Here is a 17,943-nt window from a genome sequence, read left to right on the forward strand (position 1 = left end):
TGCATAGTTGAATTGTGGAACTCCCTGCCCCAGGATGTGGTGATGGCTTCCAACTTGGAAGGCTTTAAGAGGGGAGTGGATATTTCCATGGAGGATAAGGCTATCCATGGCTACTAGTCAAAATGAATGCTAGTGATGATGCATATCTATTCTCTCTAGCATCAGAGGAGCATGCCTGTTATATTAGGTGCTGTGAAACACAGGCAGGATGCTGCTGCAGTCATCTTGTTTGTGGGCGTCATAGAGGCACCTGGTTGGCCACTTTGGGAACAGCCTGCTTGACTTGTTGGGCCTTGGTCTGATCCAGCATGACTTTTTATGTTCTTAGGTTCTTATGCCAGGGAATAGACAGCATTATCTACAATAGACAGTATTATCTCAGTCAATAATACACACACATAACATAAAAATTATGCTTGCTACAACATTTTCTGTTTCTGCTTTCTTAGAGTTTGCCCATCTCATATAGTATTCTTGCTCATTATCTATCCAGTGAGTTCCAACCTTCCTAAGCTTTTGACTGGCAAGATGAGAATGTATACATGAATGACCATCAATAGCCAATATACATTTATAATAAAGCCTGTTTGAAGCTCAGTCAGTGGAAGCCCCATGTTGTACATAAACAGTGAAGTGTAGCAAGTGATATGTTCAAAGGTGACAGTAGAGTTTACTGGTCCCCTGGAACATTCCAGCCAATAAATGAATATATCCCACACTCATAATCCAGCTGATTCTGCTATGTGACACTGCACATTATTCCCACCAAGCCACGCGGCTACTTGTGAAGCCAGTCGTGGGCCTGGTGTGCTGACTTGTTAATCATCTTAAAAGTACAGCTTGGTTCTTCCTGCCATTTCATTTATGTCACATTTGTTCTGCAGCATTCGGCTTTCTGGCTTAAATGGTTGTGCACACATGGAGGTATCCGCAAGAAGGGACCACAAAGAACCCCTTGTCTAAAGATGATGGAGACAAATGAGTAGCGCTTTAACAGATTCCATTTTCAAAAGGCTTTAATTGGTTTTTTTTAAATCTCTTGATAGGCAAAACATTTCATCTCTACCAAGGCTAGAAAATGTCACAACTGGTATTAACATGATGGCAAAAAAGTGTTCTTCTCTCCTTGTACAAATGATTTGCATTCTGAATTAAGAACACGGCAGTAGTGGTTGTAAAAAATACAATCCAAATGAAAATATCTGTGATTTTCCGCTGGATTAGAGCAGCACTCTTTTTTACACAGTGGCCAATCAGTTACCCTGGAGAGCCAGTAAATAGAGCTTAGAGGCCAAAGCTTTCCACTAGTGTTGCCTCCTAGCACTGGTGTTAAGAGGTTTACTTCTACTGAATGTGAAGGCTTGTTTATGTTATTTATTTAAAAGATTTCTATGTCTCCTTTCTACCCAATTCAGGGTCCCCAAGGCAGCAAACATATATATATATATATATATATATATATATATATATATATATATATATATATATATATATATATATATTAGTGAGGGAACACCGAACCAGAAACAAAGTCTTCACCCACTGGTGGAAGACAATGATAGAGGGAGTGAGATGAATTTCCCTGGAGAGGGAGTTCCAGAGTTTTGGAACTCAACTGAGAAGGCCCTTTCTAGGGTTGCCTCCCATCTGTCCTTAGGTGGTGGGGGCAGCCAAAGCAGGGCCTCTGAAGATGACCGGTGTCCTCGGTTATGTCCATGTGGGAATAGCCAGTCCTTCAGGCATGCTGGCCCCAAGCTGTGTAGGACTTTAAAGGTCAATACGAGCATCTTGAATCGGGCCCAGAAGCAAATTGGTAGCCAGTTTAGATGGAACAAGGAGCAGAGTGGTAAGCTGCAGTACTGCAGTCCACAGCTCTGCTCACGACCTGAGTTCGATCCCGACGGAAGTTGGTTTCAGGTAGCCGGCTCAAGGTTGACTCAGCCCTCCATCCTTCCGAGGTCGGGAAAATGAGTACCCAGCTTGCTGGGGGTAAAGGGAAGATGACTGGGGAAGGCGCTGGCAAACCACCCCGTAACCAAAGTCTGCCTAGAAAATGTTGGGATGTGACATCACCCCATGGGTCAAGAATGACCCGGTGCTTGCACAGAGGACCTTTACCTTTTACCTTAGATGGAACAAAACTGGAATTATATGGCTCCTACAACCCACTGCAATGGCCTTAGCATTCTGTACTAACTATAGCTTCCAGAAATTCCTGCTGACTTTAGATCTGCAGCAAAAGATTTGGCTGGTTTGTTTAAAATGAGAAATGTATCCCCTCTTTCTTTCACATTTTTTTTTAATCCTCCAAGGACCTCAGGTTGGTGTTTATGGTTCCCCTGTCCTCCATTTTATCTTTACGAACTGGGAGTTGGGCTAAGAGGAAGAAACAGGTCTACAATTCACCTAGCACCCTTCATAGCCGAGTAGGGATTTGAACCAGAGTTATAGTGCAGCCCTCTAATATTGCTCTCTTTTACTCTGGCTTTAAGTTCTACAGCTTCCAAACTTTTCCTTGTCCTCTGTTGTCCTTTTTCAAAGTAGCAAATGATTCACAGTGCTTCCACCCTCTGCCCAACAGGAAATTGGTTGCTGCCTGGATTGTCTGTATCCTGTGGTGACATTTTAACCCTGAGCATGTAGAATGTTTGGGAAGATGCCATAACGTTGCAGCCAGTCCATGAAATGGTTAGGCTTCAGGAACTTTCAGGCCAGGTGCAAACTTGATAGGTGTGTGTGTGTGTTTAAAATGAAGTCATTCTTCTTTTTCTTCCTTGAACTGACTGTGATGTACAAACCACTTGTGTACATTAACAAAGCCATTTTACATTCATGATACGGTTATAGCATCTGACCAGCAGATGCATATTTTTAACATACTGGGATTTAGCCTTCTTTTAGGCCTTTTGAAGATCAGCAATCAGGCAGCACTGTGATATCCTACAGCCGCTGCCCTCCTTTACTTTCAAATGTGGAGGTCAAAGAGGAAATTTGGGTCACGGTAAATATAAGCAAAGGCTTTGCATTCTACTGCTCCTTTTCTGTCGTGCATGGATGCCATTTGGAACCGAGCCCTGTGAACTCTACTGGCTAATTTCCCCCCAAATACTGTGTGTGCGTGCCTTTGAAGCTGGATAGAAAAGTAGGAGAAATGCAGCTGTTTACTGCTTTGACTGAAACAGCCCTTTTTGTGATCCCTCCCCCAGTTTTTCTAATTAATGTTCAAGCCTGGAACAACCTCTGTGGAACATTTAGCAGCGTCTAGTCAGGGCAATGATTGGATAAGAGTGAGTAGCACCGTCTGGAAGGATGTATAGCCAGCATTTGTGTTTCAAACTGATCCCAAAGCCAAAGTAAAATGAGTGCGGTGGCTGCGGTTTAAAGCCAGTTAACATCAGGGTAGAGTGTGCATCCCAAATAAATTACTACATCTGGTTCCTGCAAGGGGAAAGACCAGCAGTGGATTGTGCATGAAAACTGAACTCTTTCTCACCCCTTGAAAGGATGTGCTTTTCTGGCCGAAGCCAAGATGCTGTGCTGTGGCTTCAGTATTTTTCTGAATCTGACACACAAGCTAATTGTTCGCTTGTTAACCCTAAGAGAGAAAATGAAATGTGTGTGTGTGTGTTGGCAGTTGGGGAGGCTACATATGTAAGGATGTATGCTGAAGGTAATTTTCACATACATTTTCTTGGTGCAGCAGCAATCCAGGTGCAGCTCACCTCTCACGACTTCCCCAATCCAGTAGGTATTGATGGAGAAGTCTCCCTCCTCTTCCGCTAATTTGCTTTTGGATGGTTCCTTCTCCTGAGCATCTTATATAGACACCCCAGATCAGTGTGCATGTGCATAGAGGAAATCTATGCAACCAAAACTGTGGGTGTGTGGTAAGGGCAAGCTGCAAAAACCCATGGTTGCTGTGTATTTTTGTATTATGTGTTACGAAGTGTTGTGTGTTCATAGAAGATCACTGCTGTCCTCATGCGAGTAGACCTTCTGATTTCTGCTCTGGAAGCTCTGAATTTACAAAGTTTTTTTCTTTATGGGTGGTATCCAGACCACAGCTTATGAATGTTGCTTGTCATCTTGGTAAGGGTGGCTATTCTGGTTTCAGTGCTCATACTGAAGTAGGATCTGTGGTGCAAATCAAGCATCAAATGGCTGCGTCCTTGGTAGAGTTATATGATAAGAGTTTTAACACACACAAACCCTTTCTGTGGTAATGCTAGTGAGGAAATGGCACTGTGACCTTTTTTTAAAAAACAACAGACTCTGTTCAGATTTAATAGAGATTTTTGCTGCCAAACTCATTTTAAACCTAAAGGCTGTATCATACAATACAAATATCAGTGTCCTTCAGCTATCTCCGTGCTTCCACAGAAATCACTGAGACAGAACTGCCAACGCGGAAGTCTGGCTCTTTTTCTCCTTCAAGGCTCCAGACTTTGATTTGTTGGCACTGGCAAAGATCCTCTCTGGAGTAACATGAAGACATTGTCCCGTTGTTGTTTACTTTTAGCATATAGGGATGAGTATCTGATGAATTCAGATGAATTCCAGAAGGACAGAATCTAAGAATGAAGAATTTAAAAAGTAGCATGAATTAACAAGACTTGAGAAAAAATCTACTGCATTACCAAAGCTCACTTTTTTCTTTTTTTTAATTTGGCTTGATACACATGTAACAGGGAGAGGTAGTAAAGAAGTGGCAAAGTCCTGAGGTTGTAGACTGCAGATGCAGGAAACATTGTTGAATATTTTACCTACTTAAAAAAAGCAGACAAAACTTTCCCTACAAATAAATAATTAGCACACCAAGCAGCTGTCATTATTTGTTTACAAAGAGTTTTACTTAAAGGAGCATTAAAAAATGGTACTCCCAACCTGCAGTCAACACGGCCGTCTCAGGATTCTTCCACCTCATTCTGCTGTTTGTCTTGGCCAGGATGCTCAGTCATCCTTCTCTTTGAAATGTCAACCAAATATCTTACCTGACTTATCTCTAAGGACTGGAGAAGACACTTGCCACTCTTTTGAGGCATGTGATGGTCATTCTTGATGCTGAGGTGGAATGATAACCTGGGATTTGAACCAGTCTCATTAACCTTGCTCCACCACGTTATACCATAGGCTTATATCGATCCAGACAAAATCCATACCTGAGCTGTCAAGAGCTACTAAGAGGCAGTGGTTTGATGATGGATTTGGATGTGTAAAACCAGTTTCAAATTACTTGAAAGCTGATTCACATTTTTAGGTGTACATTGAAAGCATCTTATGGGGTCAGAGCATGTGAATACAAGAAAAACATTCTCCTTACAGGGAAAATGTTGTCTTATTTCACCCTTATTACGACAGTTTACCTAGTTAACTGCCACTTCCTTTGTCTTCCAAAAACAACTGCAGGCCCATCAGCCTATAGGCCAATTCTGGTTTCATTTTTTGGGGTCCAGAGTACATATCCATACTTGGGCAACAATTATGAGGGCGTGCATGACACTGAAAAATCCCTTATGTGGTAGCCCAAACCTTTCTCTTTTTTGCATATGCATCCATTATACTACAAGTGGCACATGTACTGTATAGTTTGCACTTGTGCAAATGTAGCCAACTTGAAAAGATAAAGAGGGACTTGGGCTTTGACACTATTAGTTGTGGACATGGGAAATGGGGAGCAAGGAGCATGGGTTGTACATGGAAGGCTGTGTGTGCATACATGTGGAACCTTCTTCATTTATTACTCATCTGTTTCATTTCACTGTGCAATCTATTTGATTTTCATGAACACTATGAAGAGCTTGGTTGCAGTACTTGTATCTGGTGCATTAATAATAATTTTTATCTGTTCTGCGCGTATGATTCTGCAGGATTAATACAGCTACGAAGTTTACACTGTATAGGTAGCAGCATTTCTTTTTCTTGGGCTTAGTCTTTATTTTTTCCAATGAATTTATAATTCTACAGGTCATTGTTCGAGGTGGAGGACACATCCTGCCTTATGACCAGCCAGAAAGATCTTTGGACATGATTGACAGGTTCATATCAAACAAAGGATGGAAACCTTAATGAATACTGAAAGACAGCTTTAATGCTTTGGTCCTTCTGAATTTTTGAACAAGAGAGTTAACTGGTATTTAGATAAATTTTGGCTAAGGAAAGGCACTGAACATTAAAATAGTAAAAAAAATACTAATGTGTAATTTGTTTTCTTGTCGAAAAATCCGTGGAGGTAAAGCTGTAGTGCGGGGGTGGGAATTCATCTTGGTGGGATGTTAAGTCAGACAGCGCTTCAGCTAATTCTACAAAAAAAGATGGTTCCAGAGTCTAGGCTACTGGAATAACTAAAATGTAATTGTCCAACATGTGCAGAATCGGAGTTCAAGACCAAACTTATACAAGCATCTTTGGAAAATTTGTATATGTCTGCATACAGTTACTCTGTTCATTTTGGTTGGTGTTTTGCTCTTTGGTGTAGTGGTTAAGAGCGGTGGTTTGGAGCAGTGGACTCTGATGTGGAGAACTGGGTTTGATTCCCCGCTCCTCCACATGAGCGGCTAATCTGGTGGACTGGATTTGTTTCTCCACTCTTGTGTGTGAAGCCTGCTGGGTGGCCTTGGGCTAGTCACACTCTCTCAGTCCCACCTACCTCACAGGGTGTCTGTTGTGAGGAAGGGAAGGTGATTGTAAGCCGGTTTGATTCTCCCTTAAGTGGTAGAGAAAGTTGGCATATAAAAACCAACTTTTTTTCTTCTTCTTTATCAGGATTTTTTTTTTTACATATCAAAGAGACTGGGAATTGTCATATGAAGCAAACTGTGGCACAGAACGCTTGAAAATGCAATAAAAGTTTTCAAAAAACCAGATTTAGCCCCGCTTTGTAACAGGACACAAGTGCCTCTGTGTGAAAACAAAACCCGTTACCAACTGGGAGCCAAAACAGCACAGACTATGAAAGGAGCCATAAAATGTGAAGTAGCGTTTTGGTTTTGTAAATAAATATTTCAGGATCCCACATGTGGCCATCCTTCCCAATGAAAACTTGACTGGGTTTCAAGAGCTGGTATCTTTGTTTTATCTATGGCAAAGCTTTATGTGATGCCAACATTCAGGTTTTCAGATGTTTTAAAAGGGGAGTATTTGAATTAGGGCTGAGTGCTGAATGGCGGCGGGTAACCTTCCCCCCTCCCATGCTCTTACCATTTTCCTAGTTGGAAATGCAGGCTCCACTGCCATGCTTGAAAAATAGATCCCATATCTCCCCCTTTGTGGCTCCAGGCCTCCTCCTCCCCCGCCCCCCAGCCCTGTACCGGGTGAGCGTATCTAGGCTTCCTCCTCCCACTCCCAGCCCTGCTCTCTTGCTGGCTCACCCGGTGCTGGGTGAGCACAGCCAGGCCTCCTCCTCCTCAACCACTTACCTAAAAGCCTGGAGTGGCCCCAGGCACCTGCCGCTGCAGCAGCGCAGCCTAGGAGCGGCTCCTGGTGTCTGCCACCGACATGGCCGGGCCCAGCTGTCTACATCGGTGGCGGCTTAAGACCATTGTCTGTGCAGACAACGCTCTTTTAAAAATTGGGATTTAACACACACACACCCCGGGGTTTTTTTTAATTTCAGATTTTTCTGCAGACCAGGGGTCCCCTGAGTCTGCAGAAAAACCTGTTGGGGGTGAGTGTGCCCCCTATTTGTGCATTTAAGCATCCAGGCAGGGGACGCACTTCAGAATTAAATGTATACAGTAGATATATGCTGGCCATTGGCCATAACAAATAAACAAACAATATATAGACACTGTCCTTCAGTGTTACTCCTCTGAAGATGGCTGCCACAGCTGCTGGCGAAACGTCAGGAAAGAAAATACCAAGACCACGGTCACACAGCCCAGATAACCTACAAGAACCGATGAACTCTGACCGTGAAAGCCTTAGACAATATTTTAAACAATATATAGTTGGATACCTTTCTCTCTCTGCCTCTCTCTCTTTCACTTAAAACAGCCCGGGAGAAGCATTTTTAATTACGGGAACAGTGGGGAAGGAGGAAATTAACCAGTTTTTCCTATCACTTCGGCCTCAATCCATAGCGGTCCCCCTCCCCCTCAAGACTGTTTTTAATGGCCACATAGCACATCTGGAACTCCATACATGTTTAATTTGTCCTGTAGTGTTTTGACCCACAAACAACATGAATATCTGTATTCCAGTTTATCACTAGGTTGTGCCTGTTTACACAAGTCCTGCTGTGAGAGTAGCAACTCTGAACAACCTGGAGAGACTTTCTCAAATACATCCACCCTAGGGAACTTGGAAGAGTGTTCCATAAAAACCATAACATGAGATATAAATACTTGAAAAGTTTGGCAATAATACAGTGTGAACACCATTTTCATTTGAACCGTATACATGTATCTAAGCTGGCACTCTGTTTTACGGGACCTTATGTTGTGCTACAATTAGAAACATTTAATATTTTGGCTCACTACATTGCAAATCGAAAAGGGAAAACATTCCTTGCTGTGAATTTAGAAATATTTTTGTTTCTATGAGAATTCTTACTGTTCTGCTCTGTCCGACCTTGTTAAAATTTATTTGTAGTGCTAGTCAGCTACACATTCAATCTATCTGGTTTTTATAGAACCAGGACAAAATATTGTGTATTCAGTTATCTTTTGTTTGGAAATACTGAGTGTCACTCATAGGACATGAGGATTTCAAAGTTACCTGGATATCATGTGTTTGAGGTGTTTATCAAAAACAAATTAATCTCTCCAACTAGTTTTTACTTAGTTCAGTTGTGCATCTGTGTTTTTAAAGTGCTAAAATCTGTGGGCTAGACATTTCAGTGTTATAAGGAACCTAAATAAAAAAAAAGGCGTTGAACCTATAATTAAGCAGATTCTACCATCAAAGGAAGTACTGTCACCATAGGAGTCTTGTTTTCATGAGGTGATCCTCAACGAACACCTTAGTTTAGCTCTTCTGGGAACTGTCCCATTAGGCAAATTCTTCCTTCTTTGGCCTCATTTTAGCAGGCAGGTGTTGGATACTCTTCAACAGTCCTGTTTTGTTCTCCAGTAATATTTATATAACAAATCCCTCTTTTATTGGAGAGAGGACTTCACAACACTCATTATTCATGGAGAATATATATATAATTACTGTTTTCAGCAGCATGGAGCTTAAAACTGGAAAAATCTCAAATACATGTGCTCTGAATTACAGATCAGTTTTTAAATTAATTTAATAAAGAGTCTCCAAAGTCCATTTAGAAACATACTTTGAACGGAAAGCCTGCTTCCAATGCATGGGAAAACAAAAGGAGTCAATGGCCTGGAGCACAAAAGCCTGTAACAAAAGTTTGTTTGCTACAGTACACTTGGCCAAAGTCTTCACATTTTCATTGGTTTAATTTCTAGATGCAAAAATATATGCATGCTACTGCCCTTTGATTGTCTGTTATGCATGTTTTCAGCATTAATGGTTCTCAGATTTTATTTTTTTACGGAGGGAGATATATATATATATATGGTTGTCAATTTCAACCGTTTGCCAATTCAGAAATGAACCTCATCTGAGACTCCAGTATATTGACAATATTCTTGACACCCACAGAATTACCACCCTAAAACCACTTTTACTTCACTCACTCAACCAAAGCCCTGTAGTGTCCAGCAAAGCGTATAATGATGCCCTATGTATGTGGGCTTATTCGTTGACTTCAGTGAAGAGAGAGAGGTAGCTCTAAACTTGTTTTTTTTAAGCCTCTCATAATGGAGTGCATATCAAAGCAAAAGAGGAATAGGCAAAATAATTGTGTTTTGTCAAAACAGAAACATGGGGGCTTTGTTTTCAGGTGTCTAAGCTCAGAACTAGAACTCTGCCCTTCTCGAAGAAAGATTGTTCCAAATAATTTTTTTTTTGCACTTTGAAAATGATTTCAAATCAAATCAGACACTCATATTTCTGATCACATCTTGGAGGTGCTAAAGATTTAAAACAGGCATTTTTCTTAAATAACACAGGATGCAAACACTTTATAGTGTATTTATCTTAATGTCACACAGGTTCTTTTAGACAGTAAACATTCATGCCTAATACGTTTCCTACCTCATTGTGGTTGAAGCAAATCACTTAAAGGGCATACTGTTGACTTCTAGTGCACTTAAAACACATGAAGGTGGTTTCTATGAAATATAAAACATATTTCCCCATGGACATCGCTGTGGAGCTTTTGCAGTATGAAAGGGAATGGCCAGGCTTCTACGTCTGAAAAAGTTTTAAACCGTTCTTTGAACTGTGATGGTGGATATTCATCATGGGGAAGGCCGTCCATGTGGCTGTCAAGTTATATTAAAGCCACATGAAGTATAGTCGATACCAGTGATTTTACCAGACCTCAGCATACAGACTGTTTTGATAAATACATTAAACCTAACAAGGCAAAAAGCTCTTGGCTGTGACCTGGAGATAGAATGTCAAAGTTCACCCCTTTAATTTCCTGTACTTTTCTTAGAATTTTCATTTGGGAAAGATGATAAGTGCATATTCTGAATGATTAGCATGACATGTTAAGTAAACTGTTTACCCTGACATTTTGTCTCAATCTTTTGAAACTTCTTTTTGGAGTTGTTGTTTTTTAAAAATAAGAGAAACAGCCCAGTTTGTAAACTTGGAGATATACTACTATAGTAAGGTAACATTGCATGCAGTTTGATTTTTTATTCACCAAAAACAGAGGTAGAAAGAAGGTTATCAAACTGATTTCTGGAGACCTGTAGATTATCATTGTATAGAAAATATATTCATTATTATTTTATTTTTATACACCCTTTTACAGATTGGTTTCAGGTTGGTTGGTTCCCAAAACGGCTTACAGTTCAAATCCATAACAATAATTGCTGCTGTTGTAACAATTGTTCTGTATGGTGGAATAGCCATTCTCCATTCATAACCTTCCCCATTGTTTTTGTTTTCTGCTCGGTTTTCTACAAACCTTCCTAATGCAGCCACTGCTTGGAGATTATTAAAATTGTTTGCAAACTGGGTATTATCCTGCAGATTTTACAGAAAACCCATTAAACATCCCAGTTTACTGGGCATTAGTTGAATATAGAATCTGTATGTCTTCACTTGATGGATGGAGCCTTTCTCTGGTGACCATTGAGATGTGTGAAATTCCTTCTCTAAAAACAACAACAACAAACCAGTGCATGATTTCCCTCCCAGATGTGTTATAAGAGTGGCTAGGATGAAAAATATCAAGCTGAGGATTTAATCTTGTTTAGTTTCTGTTGGTTGTTATTTTAAACATTACAGATAATATGTTTGTAGGGTTGCCAGGTCCCTCTTTGCCACCGGCGGGAGATTTTTGGGGCAGAGCCTGAGGAGGGGCAGGGTTTGGGGAGGAGAGGGACTTCAATGTCCCTCCCATTGCCAAAGTGGCCATTTTCTCCCGGTGAACTGATCTCCATCAGCTGGAGATCAGTTGTAATAGCAGGAGATCTCCAGCTAGTACCTGGAGGTTGGCAACCTTATATGTTTGGCTGGTCTGGCCAACTTATGCTGATACATAGATGTGCAAGGACTCGCATGTGCAAACAAATCTGTTGCAGAAGCACACCACCCAATTCATTCTTATGGACAGACCCCAATTTGCATGTGCAGAAGTAGTGTGGCCTAGGTTCCTCTATTTTAATGAATAGGGTCCTGTTGAAAGTGTCCCTGTAAGAATTTTCAGAGCTGAAACATTAGGGTTTTTATTTAAGTTTATGTTGTAACTGTCCTTGGGGCTTCTGCAAAAGATGAGATAAAATGAGTATCATTTTCCTCTGCTGAAAATTAGTCCTTTCTAGGTATTCCAGTAACTATGAAGAGTTCTTGGTCTCTGCCTTGAATTTGCAGCAACTGAAGGGTTCTTTTGCTTAGAATACTTAACATTTTATTGGCACGTCAACATACTGGAGATCTGCCCGGAGAGTAACACAATCCTTTTGTCCTCTGGGATGGTTACCTCAACCCCCTCATATTTTGTCTGCTATTATATGTAGATTGTTCAAGCCTTGTTACTGTTGCCGTAACATCTCTGGTACCTGCTTATCACTTAATTTTGCCAGAAACTCATGATATTTAATCCAACTTTATAGTCTTTGCAGCTTCCCTGAGTTCTATTCCATATTGTACTTTCCATTTTTGGCCTCCTTCCTTGCAGCTCAGGTTGTCATGTCAACGCCAAAACTTAGAATCACTGCTTCAGAGGATTTCTTAAGAAAGGCACATCAGAGTTACCAAGCTGCATGAAAAGAAAACACAAGCATCGCAACATACAAGAACACCATGGCCCAAATAATTCAGCTCCAGGGTTCTTTTTTGTTCCAGAAAAGTTCTTTGACACCCTGTACAAAATCAAAAATGGGCTGAAAACTTTAATGCTTTATTATTGTTGGGCAGTCAAATTACCACTTCTCTAATGCAGGGAAATAACTCTTTAGTGCTGTTATATGCTCATAGAAAATGATTACTAAAGACAGTAACCCTATAGAGCATTAAAATTTCCCAGTACCATCAGCAGTTTCAAGTAATACAGCTTTTCCCTTTTGTACAAAGATGGGTCCACAATTCCCATGGATTTACTACACCATACTGTATTTCCCACTATGCCCAAAGGTGACCTAATGTTCAGGAACAGCTTTTCAAAAAGAATTGGGAGGTACTAAAGAGATGTTCTGTTTATGGTTTGTTGGACCTAACACATTAAGCTGAGCAGAGGATTTGGGATGACTGACTCCGGTTTTGCCCCAAACAGCTGAACTTCTCAGAACGACCTGGGAGACCAGAGAGTAGCCGGAAGGGAGCTACTACAGCTTCAAAGTTCTATTAACTTTACAAAAGTGTATAGTATTTTAAGATTTTTTTTTTTTTGGGCCTCTCACTTAGGCAGTGGTTCTCTGCTACTGACACTTTCAATGGCCCTTCATCCTGGAATGTCCACCTAAAATGTACTGCAGAAAATCAAACTAAATAATCAGTCTAAACATTCTATCCCATGCTTTTAACATTTCACTGTGACCAAGAAACAGAGTCTAACATGGAGCAGTGCAAATAAGAGAAAGTTTGGGTTTTTTTTAAAAAAATGCCTGGAGCCACAGGAGCAGAGAACATGGTTAGTTGCGATCTCATGTTTTCAAATATATGTCCCTTTACCTCTTCCTGTGTGAATATTTGCCATTGATTTCTACAGAGTAACACTTAAAGAGAATGGGGACCCAAAGTGGCTTACGCCATTCTCCTCCATTTTATCTTCACAAGCATATGAGGTAAGTTAGGCTGAAAGTGTGTGAAGGGCCTGACGACACCCAGTAAGCTTCCATGGCGGAGACTTTGCTCCACTCATTTGGTCACTTGTTAATGACATCTCTGGATTTCAGTTAAGACCCAATATTTTTAAAACGCAGAAAAAGCAGAGAGCTTTTGACCCATAACCATTACACGACAAAACAGAATAACTTGTGAATTTCTTTTCCCCATCCCGTGACTTGACCTAAAACAAAAAGTATAAATTGTGATCATACTGCAACATTTTCCAATATGTACTCAATCTCTTGTAACCAAAAACGATCCAAATATTCAAATAACAATCACAGTCTTGTATAAAACTATTCCTCATTTTCTTTTGAACTGAGCATGTAATTGTTGCTGATCCAAAGGATTAAGATACAACCAACAGCCCAGTGTCCCATCCCATAGTGCATTATTATACTGTCTGTGCAGGAACTTTGGCAGCTCAAGGTACAGTTGATAGGATGGAGCTAGACTAAATTTTCCCATGCCAGAAGGAACTTTTCTGCTTCCCCTTCCCACTGCAGCCCACTGATCTCCACCAAATACTGCTCTTGGGGGATGAAGGTCCCAGAGGAATGGCATGGGGGGGGGTGGTCTGCATCTGAAAGAGGAACCAGCAGAAATGGACATGGTAGACTGGATCCCACCTGATGTATTCTCTTGGAGCTTGATAATCCCTGTAGGGCCAAGACCTTCATGTGAAGCACAAGCTTGGTGGCCTAACTTCATATCAGGAGGAAAGATACTAGAGAAATAGAGCCTTTTTGAGAACAGCTCTTTTTATTTTTGCTAAAAAAACAAACACAGCACATGGGTCATGCAGGGACCTGACCCCAATGAGTGATCATAAGTGCATGACTCTTCTTGAAGCCTTTTGTTGAAAATACATATTTCTTTGTCTCCTGTGCATCCCACCCAGTCTCTGAGGAGCTCAGGGTGGTGTCGACTGGCTGACCACATCTCATCCTTGCAACTCCATGAAGTCACTGTTAGACAAAAAGAATGTGATTTCCCCCTCTGTGGAATCCCAGGATATTTGAGGCTGCTCAGAGATTTTAAGCTGAGATGTCCATATACTAACCTATTGGTGTAGCTACCACACCACATGCCATCACCAGCTAGAGAATCAGGCACAGTTTGTCCCCATTTCCAGAACAATGACTCTGGGAGGACTAGCAGAGGGGGACCAGAAGCTCCCACACTGGAAGACTTGAAACAGACTAATCCTAAAGCTACTAAAGGGGGGTGTTACAAGAAAAACCACAGAGAACTGTTGACTGGGCAAGCACAAAGAACCATTCTCTAAACACAGGCAGGCAGGCGTGTGAAGAGGAGGGCTGGAGGGAAGAGAGACAAAAACATGCTGACGGACCCCACCACAGAGACCACGAGGAAGATGATGCCGAGACCCCCAGCAGCTACTATTGCTGCTACTCCCTATTGGCCAAGTTTCGGGCAGGCGGGGAAGAAGAGTTTCGGCTCACCCTTACCTGGAGGGGGGGTAGGGAGGAGCAGGTGTTGTGGCTCACCCCCTCTCAGGCAACAATGATGTGGCTGCAGCAGAACCCACCGCAGCTGCACTCAAAGCTCAGGTGAGTGGAGAAGGAGGAGGAAAGGGAGTATCTGTGCCTCCAACTGCAGCCTTTCATTGATGCAGCGAAGAATCCCCCACCCCAGGTGGGGTGCTCCCCCACTGGCTGGAGGCAAGGAGGGGAGGGGAAGGACAGGAGCTGCCTTCGGGGCAGCAGAGAGGACCAAATGGTTGGTCTGAGGAGAAAGGATGTGGGGGAATGGCAGAGGGGAGACAGAAGGAAGGGGGCATTTACCTTCAAGCATGTACATTATTCAGAATAAGGGATAAGCTATAGTTGAAGCCATAGTTGAGGTGAAGCTTGTGAGGACAGAAATTAATTTTTTTTTGGGGGGGGGGAAACTACCCAAGGAAAGTAAAAAACTTATAAAACTGAGCCAAATTGATGAGGCTACATTCAGATCTACAGAAAATCCATCAAATTTGATTTAAAAAATGAAGTTACTCAGTGTGGCACATGGGCAAGAGGGTAGGCGAGTGGGAGCAGGAACACAAAATGAAAACTTTGGCAGGAAGGCAATCAAAAACAGTTCTTCCTCTGAGCTAAATATATTCAAAGCTGGCAGAAGTTACTACTTTGAGGGATCACTGTGTACCACTGATGCTTTATCAGCTTCCAGCTTGACTCCCATTACCGTTTGCTCAAGGTAGAGAAAAGCAGTGTCTCATGATTTTGGCATTTATGGCTCCTTCCAACTCTATGACGACTTGTCAGTGGTGACTACTGCAGAGACAAGCCTGGGCTACCCCTTCCCCACAGAGGTGTGCTTCATAATTGTACTGTCTCTACATTATTGTAAATTGTATGGACTTATATGGAGCCTGTGGCTCAGTCGTAGAGCATCTGCTTGACATGTAGAAGGTCCCAGGTTCAATCCCCGGCATCTCCAGTTAAAGGGACTAGGCAAATAGGTGATGTGAAAGACCTCTGTTTGAGACCCTGGAGAGCCGCTGCCCTTCTGAGTAGACAATACTGACTTTGATGGACCAAGGGTCTGATTCAGTATAAGGCAGCTTCATGCGTTCATGTGTATACTGAGGTGCAGGAGAACTGATTGTTATATTTGTAGCCAAAGTCCACTTTCCCATGTGACACTAGCAGATTCCAAGGATATTTGCTTTGTTCCTCTTTTATTACTGACGTAATAATGAAATGTTTTCTATTTAAATCCGTCCAAGAATGCATATTTTTCTGTGGTATGCATCAGCAATGAAGAGAGGGCATTTTCTCTTCAGCCCACCCCTTTCCCATATCATCTGTACAGCCATAATACAACAGCTACTTAACCATGAACCATTGTCAAACTTGTCCTCAAGCCCATGGCTTGGGACAATAGGAGCACTCAAGTCATAGTAGCCAAGGTGAAATTTAGAGTCAAGGGGCAGAAGAAGTCTGTATAATTTACAAGTCAATGGCTCTGAACACATCTGTGAAAGAGTCAGAGCTGTATCTATTTATCAAATAAAATATTTGATATCAGCTCTGTAGCTCTCCAGTAGACTGAGGAAGCACGCTGATACTCTGCTACTGTGCATGATAGGAAAGACCGATCCTTCCATTTTGGCTGCAATGCTGAAGGTTCTGGGATCACTTTTTATATGGTGGTAACCATAACACATGTGGGCTGTTCTGTGTGTGAATCACATGAAAAATGTCTATGCTAGCACCAGCCATTGCTGCCAATTACATAGTTCTGACATGCAGACTACCCATGCTATAGGGGAAAGTCACAGAGCTAGTAGCCCTCATAAACTGTGAATGGCAATTACGACTATCTGACATTGACCTCCACATTTGGGTGTGCCATTAATGTTCTTAGAATAAAACATTGCATACTGATTCACTGGCCAGAATTTTAGCATCCATTCCTTGTGAAGTGTCCTGGGAATGTCAAAGATGGCTAGACCACATGCAGTGGCCACATATTGAAAAAAATCTTCATAGTGACATTCAGTCATTGAAACAGGGTGTTGAATCAGGACTCTGGGGCTTTTTTGAGTAGTACATACTGGACATTTATCATCATCTTAATCTATATGAATACATGGTTATGTTAATTTCTAACATTCTATTATAAAGAATGAATGAAATAATCACTGAGGTCTTCATTTCTGACCTGGAGATGTAACAACATGTCCAGATGGTTGTTCCCCAGAGTTACAGTGAGCTAAACCAGGACAAGGCGAGAGAGAGAGAGAGAGCCAATTAACTGGGTGTGTATGTGTGCACAACAAATACTGTTTTAGATTGTGTCATCTATGCTAATCCTGCTAGACCCAAGTCTGACATCCAGACTAGTATCAATCAGCACAGATGCTGGCAGAATCCTCACATGATTGTCAAAGTACTAGGTGGGCCAAATTTCCACAACCGGCACTTTAAATAGCCTCTGCCTCCAAGTTGTTATCAATAAAACAGAGGTCCTGACAATTGCTCATTCAACAAGTTTGGTTGGGATACACAGCTTTATTTATTGGGGTGGGGGGGTGGGAGAGTAACGAAAGAGGATATGTGTACTGTTATTCACATAGCACCCTTTGGTACATTACAGAGTTTAATAGACAAAAAAAATCTCAAGGTATTACAATAAAAATAAAGGGCTAAACAGAGGGAGGAAGGAAGCAGTACACTTATTTGGGACAAACACAGTTAAATGGATTTAAAGCTTGGTTACCAGCACCAGGGATTAAAGGTTAAGCCTTGACTGAGGAGAGTGAAGAGTCGGACTGACTGGAATTTCCACTTAAAGAGAACTTGGATTTGCTTCAAGGTCTTCGGAGGGCAGATTCTTTAATTGCTATTATTTCCCCTGGAAGAATGAGGCATTCAATAGTAAATGAGGTCCAGAACATGAACACCCCAGTTCTAAATGCACATCCATAGGAGTGTCATTTACTTTCATGAAATCAGCAGCACATAAGTATTATAGCCTTCCAAGTCATTAAAGTAGTGAAGTGACATTCTTTTTGATGAAGAGAAAGAGAGAGAGAGGAGCTGATGATGTGCACTCAAGTAGCCC

General features: G+C 41.6%; 1 protein-coding gene across 1 annotated transcript in view; it reads left to right on the forward strand.

Moving 5' to 3' along the window:
- CPVL (carboxypeptidase vitellogenic like) overlaps positions 1-6,136 on the forward strand; it is a 49,424-nt gene extending 43,288 nt beyond the window's left edge. The window contains exon 12 of the mRNA XM_056857430.1: positions 5,965-6,136. Coding sequence (XP_056713408.1) covers positions 5,965-6,066 — 102 coding nt within the window. The 3' untranslated portion in view covers positions 6,067-6,136. The remainder of the gene's footprint in view (positions 1-5,964) is intronic.
- Positions 6,137-17,943: the final 11,807 nt, after the last annotated feature.

The sequence above is a fragment of the Euleptes europaea genome, chromosome 11 (genome assembly GCF_029931775.1).
Source record: "Euleptes europaea isolate rEulEur1 chromosome 11, rEulEur1.hap1, whole genome shotgun sequence".
Lineage (NCBI taxonomy): Eukaryota > Metazoa > Chordata > Lepidosauria > Squamata > Sphaerodactylidae > Euleptes > Euleptes europaea.